Genomic DNA, 17341 nt, shown 5'->3' with positions numbered 1-17341 from the left:
TTCCTCTTCACTTTCCACTCAGAGGAGTTTCCCTCACAGCGAAAGAGACAGACTCGTACTGAAAGAACTGGGACCTGTTGGGCAGGACTCTCAGAGTGGCTGCAAGGAAAGAAAAAAGACATTTTAAAATTGTAATTACACCTCACCAGAAAACCGTTTTGCAGAAAAACTAAATATAGACGTTCGATAACCGTCCTCACAAGGTCTTTCTTTTTGTTTCACAACCGATCTCATTCGAGCGATAAGCGAGGCGTCCATGTGATCAGAAACAAACCTCTGCGTTCACTGTCAGGGTCAATGTGAAGATAATTGTGTTTAGTGCATTCTCTATTTATTACAACACAATTCCCTCTCGGTCTGAAATCAGCCAGATCTGCAGCTTCAGATGCATTTAGCTGCTTTCCTGTTGGCCTGAAGCCGCAACAAGATTTGAAGACAAAGCTGCGTCTACAATTCTCTGAGGTGATGCAAACAAATGGAACCGCATGAGGAAAGTGTGAACAGTAGTTTATCAAAGCTACAGGTAGAGCTGCGTAAAGACTTCATTGGATCAAAGCGTTTCTGTTGATTGCTGATCACTTTGAGTATTATTCGTTACAGATTATTCCCTCTTTTAGTTTCCGCTGTGAAGATGCAGCAGAACGTTTCATGAAGCTTTTAAATAAGAGAAATAAATAACAACACTTAACGTAGATGTTATTCAAGATTCAAATATGCATACTTAAGACAAAGAAATAAAGAAATACAATCGTGCAAGCGACTTTACGCTGCTTGTAAAATGCATGAATTGGCGAAAATGTACATATTATTCCTTTAATTATATTGTATTTTGTGTATTTATTGTAAATATTCAATTAATTGTTTTAACTTTATACAAGTAGATGTTTAAAATAGCTCTATATTTGCTCTTTTTGTACAGCTTAATTCCAAAGCAGATTCCTTGACACTCTGATAATAAATAGAATAGATAGTGTTACTGTAATGATATATAGTCTACTCACCGAGCACCGTGCACAGTGCGGTGAGCTGCATGCTGACTGGCTGACTCATCATACAGTCACAGTTGTGTTGAGAGGCAGCAGCTTCCTGCTTCTCTCTCGCCTCACATACGTGTGAAACATGTCACAGCCTGTAGTTGTTTTGCATTTATAGAAAAGAAGAAACACAGAAATGTTTATCTTCGCGAGAGGATAATCTGATTTTCTTCATTTGCATCTTCATTATAAAACATCACATTGTAATATTCATATTTTCTCATTTTTACTGTTAAATAAAAAGGTATATTTTATCTTTTTATATATTAAGAATGAAAAAAAGATAAAATATACCTTTTTATTTAACAGTAAAAATATATATATATATTTGTAATCATCTTTTGTTCAATTTATTGTGGTAGGATTTAAGATATTGATTGTAATATAGCTTTTGTATCATGTTTATTGTTGTAGTGAAACCGGATTTAACGAAACCGATCATTGATTTCAAATTACATAGTTTAATTGTTGCTGAGTGAGCATCGTAGTTGGGATCCTTCTAGAAGAAAGAAAAGGGCAAAGTATTATTAGTTATTTGATGTGATGATTAGCGAAACCCCAGTTTAGGTTTTTTCCCATGACGTAGAGAGTGAAAGTACCCGGAGGTTCTGCTCTCAGCGAGGCTCACTAACCCCATTCCAAACCGCCCCCTGCCCACTCCCCCTCCTACAGAGTGAACTCCAGGGTCCCTCAGCAGTGTTAATAAATACTTCTGATGTTATAAGCTCCTTAGTTATTGAAACAGTCCCATACAACATATTTATAATTTATTATAATAAAATGGACCCGTTTTCTAGACTAGAGGTATATGTAAGTAAAACAAATATGAGGTAACCATAGAGTTGTAAACATGACGCGAATGGAATGAACATGTATGTGTACCATGCTAACGAAGCACCTTTGTGTTGTATTATGATTAGGGAGCGGTTTGGAAAGCAAGCGGAACCTGCAGGGCGGGGGAGCGGTGACGCGGTGACACAGTGACGCAGCCAGTGACGCGGTGACGCTGATATAAAGACGGAGTGGAAATACATTAATCAGTCATTCATTCATTCATACATTGAGAGGCAGTGGAGCTACTTTGAGACTTTAAACAGAGAGTTTTTATGGTTCACTTCGGGGTTTTCGTGCTGGGCTTCTCTTTGGCTCTCTGGAGCTTCACGGCAGCTCACACAGAGGATAAAGGTAAGCTCCGTTTGTTGTTTAGCTTTGTATTCATTCAAACGGCTGTCAGAAGATAACTTTTAAAGACCACACAAACTACATATGTCGTTTTTTAACTCCGGTCCAACAGCGTCTGTGAGTGGGGAACGGACAGTTACATGTTTCATGAGTTAATTTGTTATATCATTTTAAGTTTCTCTTATCGACTCTAACCGCTCCTCTTTCTTTTTAAAGGGACCCGCGTGGAAAAATATGTATGTGCGTGATGACTTTTCACGTTGTCATATTTTCATTATATCTCCGAATTTTGTTGATGTGATGTTATTTCTATGTTATTATGCTTAAAGTAAAAGTATTGTGTATAGAAAGTATTGAGTTATATTTCTCGCGCTACCTAACATCCATGAAGGCAACATGACAGAGGGAGGCCTGCCCCTCAGGATGCCAAACTACTCTTTGCTAAGCCCCGCCCCCTCAAGCAACATCAGGGTCAAAAGTCTGAAGGTGAAAAACGATCTGAAGGTGAAAAACGATCTGAAGGTGAAACCTGAAAAACAAGATTTGAAACTGAAAAAATAATTGTTTTGAATCTGAAAACGAAAAATCTGCAACTGAAAAAAACAAGGATTAAAATATCAAAATATGTATTAAAGTGAAATCTGAAAATAAATATTTGTATTCAAAAAAATTGCGGAACTGAGTCAAAATAATATTCAACCTGAAAAATGATTTCAAATACTTATTTTTATTTTGAATACATCATTGTATTTTTCAAAGTTCAGGATAAAAACTTGAACTTTCAAATAAATTGTATTTTTTTGAATGATCAAAACGTATGACCCTGAAATAGCTCCATATATTCCAGACTGATTTCAAGACTCGAGAGATCATTTCTTTCCCTGAGGGGTGTTAAGTAAGGGATAATGTGCTGCGACGCGGTCATTATGGGGAAAAGAACACCGACAGGCTGATCAGGAGCCCGACGCGAAGCGGAGGGATCTAGATCGGCATGAAGGTGTTCTTTTCCCCATAATGACCAAGTCGCTGCACATTATCCCGCTTATTACATGGCCACATTCTCAACAAAGTAACGTTATGACTCCCAATATTAATTGAAATGCTTTTATGGATTTAGAAAATTATTTTATTGATTTAAAAAATAGTTTTATGTATTGATTTAAATTGACATGCATCCGCGAAGAAAAATAGTCCGATGTTACTGTTTGAACTAACGTGGCAACGGCAGGAACTGCTTCGATAGCGTTTTTGAGGAGCTTTCTGATTACAGATTTGAAAACATCGCTGCTTGCTTTAAAAGTAGCACAATTCATTATGTCAAACCTTGGAAAGTATCTCGATATCCCTGCCCTGATGCCAAAGTAACTGCACACTGTATGTTTTGCCATTTGATGTCTATGTCTGGACCGCTGCGTAAAAAGGAGGGTTTCTGCCCGTTACTTCTCCGCTGTTTTCTTGTCCCTCTTGTCTTTTTCTTTTCTTCACTGGGGACTCATCAGCCACTAACCATTACTCCAAATTACTGTGCTCTCCAAATATATTAAAATGAATGTTAAAATCCTCCATGTTGCTATCACACGCCAGCGGAAAACTAAAGACAATCAGACAGTTTGCTTGCTTTCAAACTGTTACATTTGAAAAACAGTGAGAGCGTCTCTTGTCAGTTTGAAAAGCCAACGGTAGGACCTGCTTGCGTTTTTGAGGAGCTTTTTGATTACAGATTTTAAAACATCGCTCCTTGCTTTAAAAGTAGCACAATTCATGATGTCAAACCTTGGAAAGTATCTAGATATCCCTGCCCTAATGACAAAGTAACTGGCAAGTGAATATGTGTCGCCGTTTGATGTCTATGTCTGGACCGCTGCGTAAAAAGGAGGGTTTCTGCCCCGTTACTTCTCCGCTGTTTTTCTTGTCCCAGTTCGAAAAGCAAACTGCATGCAGTTTGCTTTTCGGCCCAACTGTATACAGTTAAATCGACCGGACTTCTTTCTGAAGATGTGAGCGTCCTTAACAACGGTCAATAAGTCCTTGACAGCGGTCTGTCTGTTCGGTATTAACAACGTGTCACGTGTTCTGAATTGACCAATCAGAATCGAGTATTCAACTAAGCCATGTAATAACAAGAATTAGACGCAGATTGAACGTAGAGTTTTTTTTCAAACTTAAATCTTTGGAGCCCGTCCAACAAGTTGGGGTTAGTTAAAGGTCACCTGTTATTCAAAATCCACTTTCTCCTGTCTCTTCTACATCATCACGTGTCCCCTCTTCTTCATGTCTCTTCTACATCAACATGTGTCCCCTCTTCTTCATGTCTCTTCTACATCAACATGTGTCCCCTCTTCTTCATGTCTCTTCTACATCAACATGTGTCCCCTCTTCTTCATGTCTCTTCTACATCATCACGTGTCCCCTCTTCTTCATGTCTCTTCTACATCAACATGTGTCCCCTCTTCTTCATGTCTCATCTACATCAACATGTGTCCCCTCTTCTTCACGTCTCTTCTACATCATCATGTGGCCCCTCTTCTTCATGTCTCTTCTACATCAACATGTGTCCCCTCTTCTCCATGTCTCTTCTACATCAACATGTGTCCCCTCTTCTTCACGTCTCTTCTACATCAACATGTGTCCCCTCTTCTCCATGTCTCTTCTACATCAACATGTGTCCCCTCTTCTTCATGTCTCTTCTACATCAACATGTGTCCCCTCTTCTTCATGTCTCTTCTACATCAACATGTGTCCCCTCTTCTTCATGTCTCTTCTACATCAACATGTTTCCCCTCTTCTTCATGTCTCTTCTATATCAACATGTGTCCCCTCTTCTTCATGTCTCTTCTATATCAACATGTGTCCCCTCTTCTTCATGTCTCTTCTATATCAACATGTGTCCCCTCTTCTTCATGTCTCTTCTATATCAACATGTGTCCCCTCTTCTTCATGTCTCTTCTATATCAACATGTGTCCCCTCTTCTTCACGTCTCTTCTATATCAACATGTGTCCCCTCTTCTTCATGTCTCTTCTACATTAACATGTGTCCCCTCTTCTCCATGTCTCTTCTACATCAACATGTGTCCCCTCTTCTTCATGTCTCTTCTACATCAACATGTGTCCCCTCTTCTTCATGTCTCTTCTACATCAACATGTGTCCCCTCTTCTTCATGTCTCTTCTACATCAACATGTGTCCCCTCTTCTTCATGTCTCTTCTACATCAACATGTGTCCCCTCTTCTCCATGTCTCTTCTACATCAACATGTGTCCCCTCTTCTTCATGTCTCTTCTACATCAACATGTGTCCCCTCTTCTTCATGTCTCTTCTACATCAACATGTGTCCCCCTCTTCTTCATGTCTCTTCTACATCAACATGTGTCCCCTCTTCTTCATGTCTCTTCTACATCAACATGTGTCCCCTCTTCTCCATGTCTCTTCTACATCAACATGTGTCCCCTCTTCTTCATGTCTCTTCTACATCAACATGTGTCCCCTCTTCTTCATGTCTCTTCTACATCAACATGTGTCCCCTCTTCTTCATGTCTCTTCTACATCAACATGTGTCCCCTCTTCTCCATGTCTCTTCTACATCAACATGTGTCCCCTCTTCTCCATGTCTCTTCTACATCAACATGTGTCCCCTCTTCTTCATGTCTCTTCTACATCAACATGTGTCCCCTCTTCTTCATGTCTCTTCTACATCAACATGTGTCCCCTCTTCTTCACGTCTCTTCTACATTAACATGTGTCCCCTCTTCTCCATGTCTCTTCTACATCAACATGTGTCCCCTCTTCTCCATGTCTCTTCTACATCAACATGTGTCCCCTCTTCTTCATGTCTCTTCTACATCAACATGTGTCCCCTCTTCTCCATGTCTCTTCTACATCAACATGTGTCCCCTCTTCTTCACGTCTCTTCTACATCAACATGTGTCCCCTCTTCTTCACGTCTCTTCTACATCAACATGTGTCCCCTCTTCTTCATGTCTCTTCTACATCAACATGTGTCCCCTCTTCTTCATGTCTCTTCTACATCAACATGTGTCCCCTCTTCTTCATGTCTCTTCTACATCAACATGTGTCCCCTCTTCTCCATGTCTCTTCTACATCAACAGGTGTCCCCTCTTCTTCATGTCTCTCCTACATCAACATGTGTCCCCTCTTCTTCATGTCTCTTCTACATCAACATGTGTCCCCTCTTCTACATGTCTCTTCTACATCAACATGTGTCCCCTCTTCTACATCAACATGTGTCCCCTCTTCTTCATGTCTCTTCTACATCAACATGTGTCCCCCTCTTCTCCATGTCTCTTCTACATCAACATGTGTCCCCTCTTCTTCATGTCTCTTCTACATCAACATGTGTCTCCTCTTCTTCATGTCTCTTCTACATCAACATGTGTCCCCTCTTCTACATCAACATGTGTCCCCTCTTCTTCATGTCTCTTCTACATCAACATGTGTCCCCTCTTCTTCATGTCTCTTCTACATCAACATGTGTCCCCTCTTCTACATCAACATGTGTCCCCTCTTCTTCATGTCTCTTCAAACCAAGGTAACCCCCCCCCTTATCACCTGAACCTCCTCTAGAGCTCCATTGAGTTCTCTGTAACCAGATGTCTCTCAGAGGGGCGTGGGGAGGGGCTCCTTGCTTTCATCTAAAGCAGGGGTGGGGAACCTCCGGCCTCCGGGCCGTATACGGCCCGCGAGACAATTTGGTACGGCCCTCGAGGTAATTTATAAACACACGCAAAAAAAAAAAAAAATGAAAGAAATCTAGACCGCAAACAAATTAAACAAGCGAGTGCCTGTTTTTCCTGGCCACGGTCAGGGTCCTTGAACACAACACGAGCCTAACGTGTCATCACGTGGTATATGTCTCGACTGACAGGGGTGCAGTTCTGACGGAGAGCACCAGAACCACTCCAGCACTTCAGAAATGGCAGTACCGATAAGTCCATACACATGCCGCAGTTTCTGCGTGTCTGTGTCTTTAGTTGAAAGCCCAGTGGCGATCTGCTCATCTGTCATACAGTCAATAACTGTGTTGTTATCATTAGCATCTGGTTAGCTAGCTATGCTAACGGATATAAGAAGCTTTGTCTACAACCAGTGAGGTAAAGGCACATCTTTATATGATCAGTATAGTTATAAAAAAAATAATAGAATAAAGTAAACGGGTATAAAATACTATATGACAGTTATTAATAAAGAAGAATACAGTTTGAAAGGAGAGTGATTTGTCAAATATCCATAAATTAAAAGAAAATCTGCTTACAGTTGTGTTTGGGTGTTGAGAGATGTGTCCATAGATCTCCTAATGTTGCTCTCAAAGTGCACCAGATTGATGCTTTTAACTTCAACATTTAAAAAAAATCTTCCCAGGGGAGCACGCCACACCCTGCACGTGCATGCATACGCGAGTCATGGTGAGATATCTGGATTCAGAGGTTGCTTTTTCTTTGCACAGAATGAAATGAATGGGCTGTGATTTTAGTTTTTTTAAGCACAGGTCAATAACTTGTACGGCCCTCTGAGGATATTGTAAAAATTGAAATGGCCCTTGAGAGGAAAAAGGTTCCCCACCCCTGATCTAAAGCAACAGACAGAGAATCAGCACTTTGGAAACAGGGCTGTAACAGAGGGGATTATGGGTAATGCTGCATCTGTTTGGTGTTTCAGCCAATCAGAGACAGGCCCTGTATATATCTGATACATCGATGAAGAACAGTATAATAGGGGACCTTTCAGATAACTCAAACATATCCAGGTGATGTTGAACTGGCTTCAGATGACAGGTCACATGATCTGATCACACCGGCGTGATGGTCGTCTCTTAAGGGTTAATTAATTTAACATACATATTTAATTTTGTTAATTTTGTATAAAACTGCAGAGTTCTGTCCAGAATGTTCAGCGAACAAGAAGAAAAACAAACCCTTTCATTTTGGGGTTTTTATGTTATTATCATATATTAAGGTGTGGTTGAGACGAGAGGCTGTTTTCACTGTTCTCTGATCTCAAAGCAGAACGTGTTTCCTGATTCAGCTCAAATAAATTATAATGTTGATATCTGGCGCCACCTAGTGTCAGACATATATTACTGTTCCTGGTGTCAGTCCACTGAAGTATTTTGATGACTAAACATACAGAAGGCTCGTCTCAATACCCCTCCTCGGCTGCAGTGGAATAGTCCATTTAGCGTAGGAACCTTTCTGACGGAGTGAAATGACCCGGAAGCCCCTCAGTGGCAGCCATGATAAGAGCCGTTCCTTCTCTAGATGAAAGGAAAGGAGGTTTCAAGCTTCCTTTATAGCCTCCTTTAGCTTAGGAAACACTGGACCTCCCTAACCGACAGGAGAAGCGAAAATGCTGCCCCACAATGCATTGCAGCCGCAGCATTTGCCGTCACTCAACAGTCGGCCGTTCACGGAAACAACCGATTATGACGGAGAAATGATATCATGAGAGTTACGGTGCTTATTAAGCATTTTAAAACGTAGGTGGTAAGTTACAAAGTGCTTTGTTCTGAACGTTCATCAGTATTATACTCAAAGAGAGAAATATGAACGTTAGTTTTTACTGAAATGATCAAATAAAGTCAACATTTCAGTCTTTACTGAGCTGTGTGGGGTTTGTTCAACTTCTAAAAGATGTTTGAATGGTGATATACACAGTGATAGATGTTAAGGACTAACGTTTATAATAAATACATCTGTATTGATTTTAAGATCTTTAGTTCATCAATCATACGTATTGGGATCATTTGTATTAATGTGGACCGGAGGGAGAGGGAGACGAGCAGAAGTTTCACTTTCCTTTTTTATTTCAATTCCAGCTTTGGTCCTGAAGAATCTGTTTCTCTGTTGTCCACGTTCATAAAGCAAAGCAGCAGCATCAGAGCAGGTGCAGAGTCTCTAGATGAGTTCACAGCAGTCCCTCGTTCTTATTGAACATCCATGTTGTAGTCCGCTGTATAGAAAACTGTGGTTTCCATGGTTTCCCCACAGCAGCAGACGCACATTCAGGACGTCCGCTGGCGCATCAGAAACACGTCGGATAGTGAAAGTGCAGTCGATTCTCTAAAGTACCGCAGTCTCTTCTCCTAAGTCCTTTTGAATTCTCCTATCCACTATCCCTTAACCCCGTGACGTTTCACTCAGAGGTCAAGGAATAGACGATAGGGATAGACATAGACGATGGGGATAGACGATGGGGATAGACGAAAGACGATAGGGATAGACGATGGGGATAGACGATAGGGATAGACGATAGGGATAGACGATGGGGATAGACGATAGATAGGGATAGACGATAGGGATAGGGATAGACGATAGACGATAGGGATAGACGATAGACGATAGGGATAGACGATGGGGATAGGGATAGACGATAGATAGGGATAGACGATAGATAGGGATAGACGATAGATATAGACGATAGACATAGACGATAGACATAGACGATGGGGATAGACGATGGGGATAGACGATGGGGATAGGGATAGACAATAGACGATAGACGATAGGGATAGACGATAGACGATAGACGATGGGGATAGACGATAGACGATGGGGATAGACGATGGGGATAGGGATAGACGATAGACGATGGGGATAGGGATAGACGATAGACGATGGGGATAGACGATAGACGATGGGGATAGACGATGGGGATAGGGATAGACGATAGACGATGGGGATAGGGATAGACGATAGACGATGGGGATAGGGATAGACGATAGACGATGGGGATAGACGATAGACATAGACGATAGACATAGAGATAGACGATGGGGATAGACGATAGGGATAGGGATAGACGATAGACGATGGGGATAGGGATAGACCAGGCATCCTCAAAGTACGGACTCCGGTCCGGATCCGGACCGAACCACAACTGTCTCTGGACTCTGAGCAAATTATACTTTTCATATGTATTATCTGTATCTGTGTTATCTGTGAGACATTGCCACAACGCAACGAGTCAAAATGATCCGCTATGTCCATAGACTGCAAACAGCGCTCATCGGACATTTATGAGAGAAAGTCTCTAATGTCCGAGTGCAAGTGAATGCAGCACAAGATGCACGTCATGTAACCCCTCCCCCGGTCCTGGCGCGAGCTTGGACATATGATTGGCGGCGATTTCATTTGAACGGGACGGCGCAAACCGAGAAGCATTCGGACCCAAGCGCTGAAGGAATGAGGTATTTGCGGTCTACACTGACAGAGAAGAGACGGTCAGTGTGGCTGCTCTCAGCATTGCATCAAAACGCACTAAAGCTGTTGATCTTAATACGTTTGTGAGGCGTTTTGCTGAACAAGATGGTAATCGCCGCATTCAGCTGTAATACACATCAACTTGATGCTCTGCTCACGGATGAGCATACACAACTATTAAGATGATGACCTTACGTGTGTAAATATATTTTTTTCTTTGAGGGGGTCTGCCCCCAAAAAACTGTTTTAAGTCCTGAGAAAGTCAAATAAAACTACACTGCCCAGCCAAAAAAAAGTAACCACTTTGATTGAACTAGGCCAGTAGGTAAGGACATTCCACTGGATAATAACTGAAGTATAAAAGAATGCATGACTGAAGTGATGGAGACCATGTTGAAGGCAAACAAAAAGAGGAAATAACAGGTCAAATCAAGCAAATTCCCTCTCAGATTCCACAGCAACCAGAAGAACATAAATACTGGCTGGTGATTTGATTCATCAGCTTTGTGATAGAATAAAAAATGCACAGTGCATTTCCTGAGCTGTGGATGAGTCCACTGACACCACTGACAATGCTCAGTTGCTGGTGTTTGTGAGTTTTTATGATGAGGCAAAGAGGGAGTTTGTTGAAGATGTGTTGGGCCTGACGAACCTCAGTGGAGACACAAGGGGGAAGACATTTATAAAGCAATAATGGGAATGCTGAATGAAAAAGAGTGCAGCTGCCTTTATTCATAACTGTGCAGCTCTTACACTGCGACTCTGAGGGATCAAGCACAGACACAATAACAATGAAAACTGCTGCAGACAGATTATTTTTGTTTTTGCAACCTCGTGTTAAGAATCTTGTTGCAATTGTTTAAAAGTTTGAATGACCGTAATAAATGGACCTTTGTCTTATTGAAACATTTATTTTGGACCTTTAAGATTTGTATTTGAGTACCCCTGGGATAGACGATAGACGATGGGGATAGACGATAGACATAGACGATAGACATAGACGATAGACGATGGGGATAGACGATGGGGATAGAACTTAGGAGCTGATTTTTGGACTATTCGACTGCAGCCCTCGACTCCTCTCTTCCCCTTCTCCGGGACTTGACCCGGAAATCGATCAAGACACGCCATTTTGAAGGACGTCCCTATAGAGAACCGCAGTGACGCGTCCTAAAACCCGGAAGTAAACTCCTTCAGGTTCCTTCGACAAATATGTAATGCAATCTCTCCTTAGGATTTTGGAAAATAGCTCAAAATCAGGTCTGTGGTTGTTGAGACACATTGAAGAGACAGATCACGTTTTGTTCAGCCGGATAATCTCCACATGTCTATCCTACTTTTATTATAATTTTTCGAATCATAAATCTAGTCGCCAGAAGCAAAATGCTAACGTTACGCTATAAAGGAACTACAGCAGGGTTCTGCTTCAACGTCACGCCAACTCAAGATCCATATTCAAAACTACAGATTCTAAATTGTACAAGTTGAAGCTTTTGTTTGAACACTTTGCAGGAGGCAGGGACTGGCTTTCAAGCAGAACAGAAACTAACTCGGACTAAGAGGAGTGTTTACGTGTTCGGCGTAATGGCGTACAACGTCCCTCTGTGTCTCCTCCACAGGAACATAGCTGCAGTTTAAAGAGTCCCTCTGTGTCTCCTCCACAGGAACATAGCTGCAGTTTAAAGAGTCCCTCTGTGTCTCCTCCACAGGAACATAGCTGCAGTTTAAAGAGTCCCTCTGTGTCTCCTCCACAGGAACATAGCTGCAGTTTAAAGAGTCTCTCTGTGTCTCCTCCACAGGAACATAGCTGCAGTTTAAAGAGTCCCTCTGTGTCTCCTCCACAGGAACATAGCTGCAGTTTAAAGAGTCCCTCTCTGTCTCCTCCACAGGAACATAGCTGCAGTTTAAAGAGTCCATCTGTGTCTCCTCCACAGAAACATAGCTGCAGTTTAAAGAGTCCCTCTGTGTCTCCTCCACAGGAACATAGCTGCAGTTTAAAGAGTCCCTCTGTGTCTCCTCCACAGGAACATAGCTGCAGTTTAAAGAGTCCCTCTGTGTCTCCTCCACAGGAACATAGCTGCAGTTTAAAGAGTCCCTCTGTGTCTCCTCCACAGGAACATAGCTGCAGTTTAAAGAGTCCCTCTGTGTCTCCTCCACAGGAACATAGCTGCAGTTTAAAGAGTCCCTCTGTGTCTCCTCCACAGAAACATAGCTGCAGTTTAAAGAGTCCCTCTGTGTCTCCTCCACAGAAACATAGCTGCAGTTTAAAGAGTCCCTCTGTGTCTCCTCCACAGGAACATAGCTGCAGTTTAAAGAGTCCCTCTGTGTCTCCTCCACAGGAACATTTGTAGTGAATGTGGCTCAGGCTTCCTATCAGGCAGAGGAGAACCAGAACATCACCCTGGAGTGGACCTTCAGCACCAGAACAGACACTTCCCTCAGATCCATTTCTACCCTCTGTTACCTGTATACTGAGGACCGAACCTCAGTTCTGTTTGAACTACGTGGAGGGGATGAAGTCCCAGAGTCTCAGGATCCACACTTTGCAGGACGAGTCAAGTGGGACAAAGACGTCCTCACAGAAGGACGCCTCACTCTTCATGTCTCCAGACTCAGGACCAGTGACTCTGGGTTTTATCGGTGTGACGTACTCGTCATACCTGATGGGAGTAGCTCGATGAGATGCTGGGTCAACGTCACTGGTGAGTCGGCTCCGCAGATATTTGTTATTAAGTTGAAGTTGGGAGTCGGGGAAGGATTGGCCTCTACTTCACACTGGGACATTGAGATGTTTGTTATGGTACCGCTGTAATATCTTTGCTGCTACTTCTGAATATTGTTCTGTAAATAATTACATATGTCTTTCGTAGAAGCAAAACCCAACAGCACATTGAAGACAGAATTACAAACTCCAGATCCAAACCAAGAGACGGATGTTAAAGGTGAGGAAAAAACTAAAAGTCTTAAAGGTCGTGTGTGTGTGTGTGTGTGTGTGTGTGTGTGTGTGTGTGTGTGTGTGTGTGTGTGTGTGTGTGTGTGTGTGTGTGTGTGTGTGTGTGTGTGTGTGTGTGTGTGTGTGTGTGTGTGTGTGTGTGTGTGTGTGTGTGTGTGTGTGTGTGTGTGTGTGTGTGTGTGTGTGTGTGTGTGTGTGTGTGTGTGTGTGTGTGTGTGTGTGTGTGTGTGTGTGTGTGTGTGTGTGTGTGTGTGTGTGTGTGTGTGTGTGTGTGTGTGATCTGTCTCCTTGTCTCTCCATCAGTTGGTCGGCCTCCACTGCGGACCCTGGTTCTCTGCGCCTGCATCGTGCTCGTCGTGGTAGTTGCTGGGTTTGGAGTCACACACTTCCTTTTAAAGCGATGTGCACGTGAGAAGGAAACCAAACGTTGCATCATTTGATGAAACCAATTCCTGCTTCGCTGCTCAAAGTGATTTGAAGAAGGAATCCAGAAGACCGGTTTGTGGGAAGCAGAACATCCTGTCAGAGGAACTCTAAGTCTCTGGACAGACGACCAGTCGCTACATTAGAGGACTTCGACTTCGTGGCCAGTCGCTGCATTAGAGGACTTCGACTTCGTGGCCAGTCGCTACATTAGAGGACTTCGACTTCGTGGCCAGTCGCTGCATTAGAGGACTTCGACTTCGTGGCCAGTCGCTACATTAGAGGACTTCGACTTCGTGGCCAGTCGCTGCATTAGAGGACTTCGACTTCGTGGCCAGTCGCTGCATTAGAGGACTTCGACTTCGTGGCCAGTCGCTGCATTGGAGGACTTAGACTTCGTGGCCAGTCGCTACATTGGAGGACTTCGACTTCGTGGCCAGTCGCTACATTAGAGGACTTCGACTTCGTGGCCAGTCGCTACATTGGAGGACTTCGACTTCGTGGCCAGTCGCTACATTAGAGGACTTCGACTTCGTGGCCAGTCGCTGCATTAGAGGACTTCGACTTCGTGGCCAGTCGCTGCATTAGAGGACTTCGACTTCGTGGCCAGTCGCTGCATTGGAGGACTTAGACTTCGTGGCCAGTCGCTACATTGGAGGACTTCGACTTCGTGGCCAGTCGCTACATTAGAGGACTTCGACTTCGTGGCCAGTCGCTACATTAGAGGACTTCGACTTCGTGGCCAGTCGCTACATTAGAGGACTTCGACTTCGTGGCCAGTCGCTGCATTAGAGGACTTCGACTTCGTGGCCAGTCGCTGCATTAGAGGACTTCGACTTCGTGGCCAGTCGCTACATTAGAGGACTTCGACTTCGTGGCCAGTCGCTGCATTAGAGGACTTCGACTTCGTGGCCAGTCGCTGCATTAGAGGACTTCGACTTCGTGGCCAGTCGCTGCATTAGAGGACTTCGACTTCGTGGCCAGTCGCTACATTAGAGGACTTCGACTTCGTGGCCAGTCGCTACATTGGAGGACTTCGACTTCGTGGCCAGTCGCTGCATTGGAGGACTTAGACTTCGTGGCTGCTAAGTGTGTTTAACTTTATTCCACTGACGGACAAAAGGAATGATATTTGTGAAGATTTTCTTTTGCCCTGAAACTTTTACTTATTGTCCGTCGTCCTCTTCTTGTCTGAAGGAGTGCACCTTTACAAATACACATGTCTGTTTGTTTACTATATTTCCCCACAGATGCCTGTTGCACTGAAGGATTGTGGGTTCGAACTTCCTCGTCTAACAAGTTTTTGCACTTAAATTAAACTAAGTTAAGTCAGGTTGCACCTCACATCAACAAGTGACACTGACTTGTATCCACCCCATAATAACACTATGCATTACGTTAATACACATCATGCTCTTTTCTAAATGTGTGAACCTGCACAACTCTCCACTTTAATGCAGTATATTGTCCAAGCGGCAAACTCTGGGGAAGAGCCGGGAAGCCAATACGGAAGTGCCACACACTGCAGTTCATATATTGGCCGATAGGCGATGGCTGCAGAAAGGAGCAATTTCCATAGACCCCCATGTTAAAATGCCCAACTTTACAGCGCAAAAAAACATGTTTCTCTCCCTGGCTCCATACGTTTTATTATCGATACAGTTAGATTCCACCTTCATGATTATGGATCTGTGAGTGAATTGTTTTCTAACACGACCCTTTTATTTATATTAGGTCTTAAAGTTGTTGCATTAATTAGGGCGTGGTCCCGTTGATGGACACGCACATGCCTCACTGTCAGCTAACAGCAACTTGTCCACTCTGCTAGGCTACAACCATAGAGGCTACAACGTTAGTTAGTCATAGTACTGTACTTGACCCTTTAGCTTTAGCCGTGTTCGTGGTGATATACCAGACAATTAAGATGTCGTGCTGTGCGCTTGAATGTACTAACAGAACTTCCAAGAAGTCTACTCTCAGCTTTTTTCGGTGAGTAAAATGATAATATTATACATGTTAACCCCGTTAGCAGGTGTTTGTGTGCTTGTTAGCTTAGCTTGTTATGTAGCTTATTAGCCAGCTAAGGATGTAACCCTTTATACGTGTGTGTATGTATATATATATATATATATACAGTTTAGTTTATGATTCAGCCTTGGGTAAGACTTTTATAGTCTATGGCTATGACGCCCATAATGCTAAACGGGAGCAAATGTTAAAAGGGGACCCCATTATCCCAGTGGTGGGATAACCGAAGCTAACCGGAGCCGTAGCTAGCCCTTTGCGGCTCCGTTAGCTTCGGCCAGCGGCAGAGCCCGGCGTTATAACTGGAGATCAAGGAATGCAGCGAAACGCGGACTTGGTTCGCCTGCAGCCCGCTATAGTATTAGCTAAAGAAATGATGTTGAACAAGGCTTATTAAGCTGAACATCGCCACAATTGTTCTGCTATGTATCGGTACTTATTTTATTTTCTTAACGTGTGAATGACAAGCATTAAGAATAACAACAAATAGCTATTTATCTTGCATATTGTCTCGTTTGATTATGAATGTAACGCTTATATAGTGGAACTACACTGTTTTATCAAAACCAAAGTGCCACGCAGTAACTTGGTAGGCCCATGCATGTATTTCAGCAGGAAATGTGCAACCTAGATTACATTTACCAACACAGACTATATAGAAATATCTGTAAAAGTTGTTCATGCGTTACTAAGTGAATATGGCATTAACCCTCCTGTTGTCTTTGGGTCGGTTTTCCTGTATTTTTGAATAAAGGTTTCCTTTCGGTGATCCAGACAGGCTGGACCAGTGGGTGCTGCACATCCGGAGGAATACATGGACCCCCAACGTTTCTTCTCGCCTGTGCAGTGCACACTTTGAGAGTCATCCCTTCAGCACGGACTCATGGGTACAGATCCTTTTAAAAAAAAAAAAAAAATAACTTGGTTCCATTTGTGAGTGTAAATTGTTGTTACTAATTAAATACATGTTATACATCATACAATGCTAAATAATTGTTATGGCACAGCTTGCACATCAGTGATGAGTAATGTTCTTTTGATTAAAGGCCAAATTAAGATTTTGCCAGTTAAGTAAAGAAACATAGAAATCGATTTGTTTGCAAACCATCACATTTCTCTTCAATGTATGCAAAGACTCTTTATCATAGATAGAGAATTGCCATTTCCCCCACATACTCTATGTTAAAAACAGATGAATTATATTACCTTTTTTTACATTATTTTAATAGCAACATTCATTCATCTGTTGTCATCTTATAACTTATTTATCTTAACAGCTATCACTGTAAAAAAAAAAATGATTTAAGTTAATTTTACTATACAATATTTATTTCTACATTCTGTTCTTGCATGTCTTATTATATTTACGTGTATATAGATTTCTGCCTGCACTAATTTATTATTCTTAATTTAATTTTGAATTTCTTTTATTGTTTTATGTCTTATATAACTGTTGCATTGTTGTAGGAGCTCGGGACAGATGATTTTCATTGCCATTCCCACACTGTAGC

General features: G+C 42.5%; 1 protein-coding gene across 2 annotated transcripts; it reads left to right on the top strand.

Annotated features, from left to right (window-relative positions):
• The first annotated feature begins 2036 nt into the window (after positions 1-2036).
• Positions 2037-15238, top strand: LOC117443071 (CD276 antigen-like). Of its 2 annotated transcripts, none has more exons than XM_034079008.2 (4): positions 2037-2219; positions 12769-13131; positions 13300-13371; positions 15056-15238. In XM_034079008.2, exons 1-4 carry the CDS (start codon positions 2141-2143, stop codon positions 15121-15123), a joined length of 582 nt encoding a protein of 193 aa, XP_033934899.1. In that variant the 5' UTR covers positions 2037-2140; the 3' UTR covers positions 15124-15238. The 2 variants fall into 2 exon arrangements, with proteins under 2 accessions (XP_033934899.1, XP_033934897.1); XM_034079006.2 differs by lacking the exon at positions 15056-15238 and adding an exon at positions 13686-14057.
• Positions 15239-17341: the final 2103 nt, after the last annotated feature.

The sequence above is a fragment of the Pseudochaenichthys georgianus genome, unplaced genomic scaffold, assembly GCF_902827115.2.
Source record: "Pseudochaenichthys georgianus unplaced genomic scaffold, fPseGeo1.2 scaffold_531_arrow_ctg1, whole genome shotgun sequence".
Taxonomy (NCBI): Eukaryota; Metazoa; Chordata; class Actinopteri; order Perciformes; family Channichthyidae; genus Pseudochaenichthys; species Pseudochaenichthys georgianus.
The sequence above is the reverse complement of the archived record's forward strand: the minus strand, read 5'-3'. Positions and strand labels throughout refer to the sequence as shown.

What these genes read in the sequence shown, in the direction of transcription:
- LOC117443071 (XM_034079006.2), top strand. Translation starts at nt 2,141, where the DNA reads ATGGTTCACTTCGGGGTTTTCGTGCTGGGCTTCTCTTTGGCTCTCTGG. An exon ending in ATGCTGGGTCAACGTCACTG is followed by an intron (nt 13,132 to 13,299) that starts GTGAGTCGGCTC and finishes TGTCTTTCGTAG; the next exon opens with AAGCAAAACCCAACAGCACA. An exon ending in CCAAGAGACGGATGTTAAAG is followed by an intron (nt 13,372 to 13,685) that starts GTGAGGAAAAAA and finishes TCTCTCCATCAG; the next exon opens with TTGGTCGGCCTCCACTGCGG.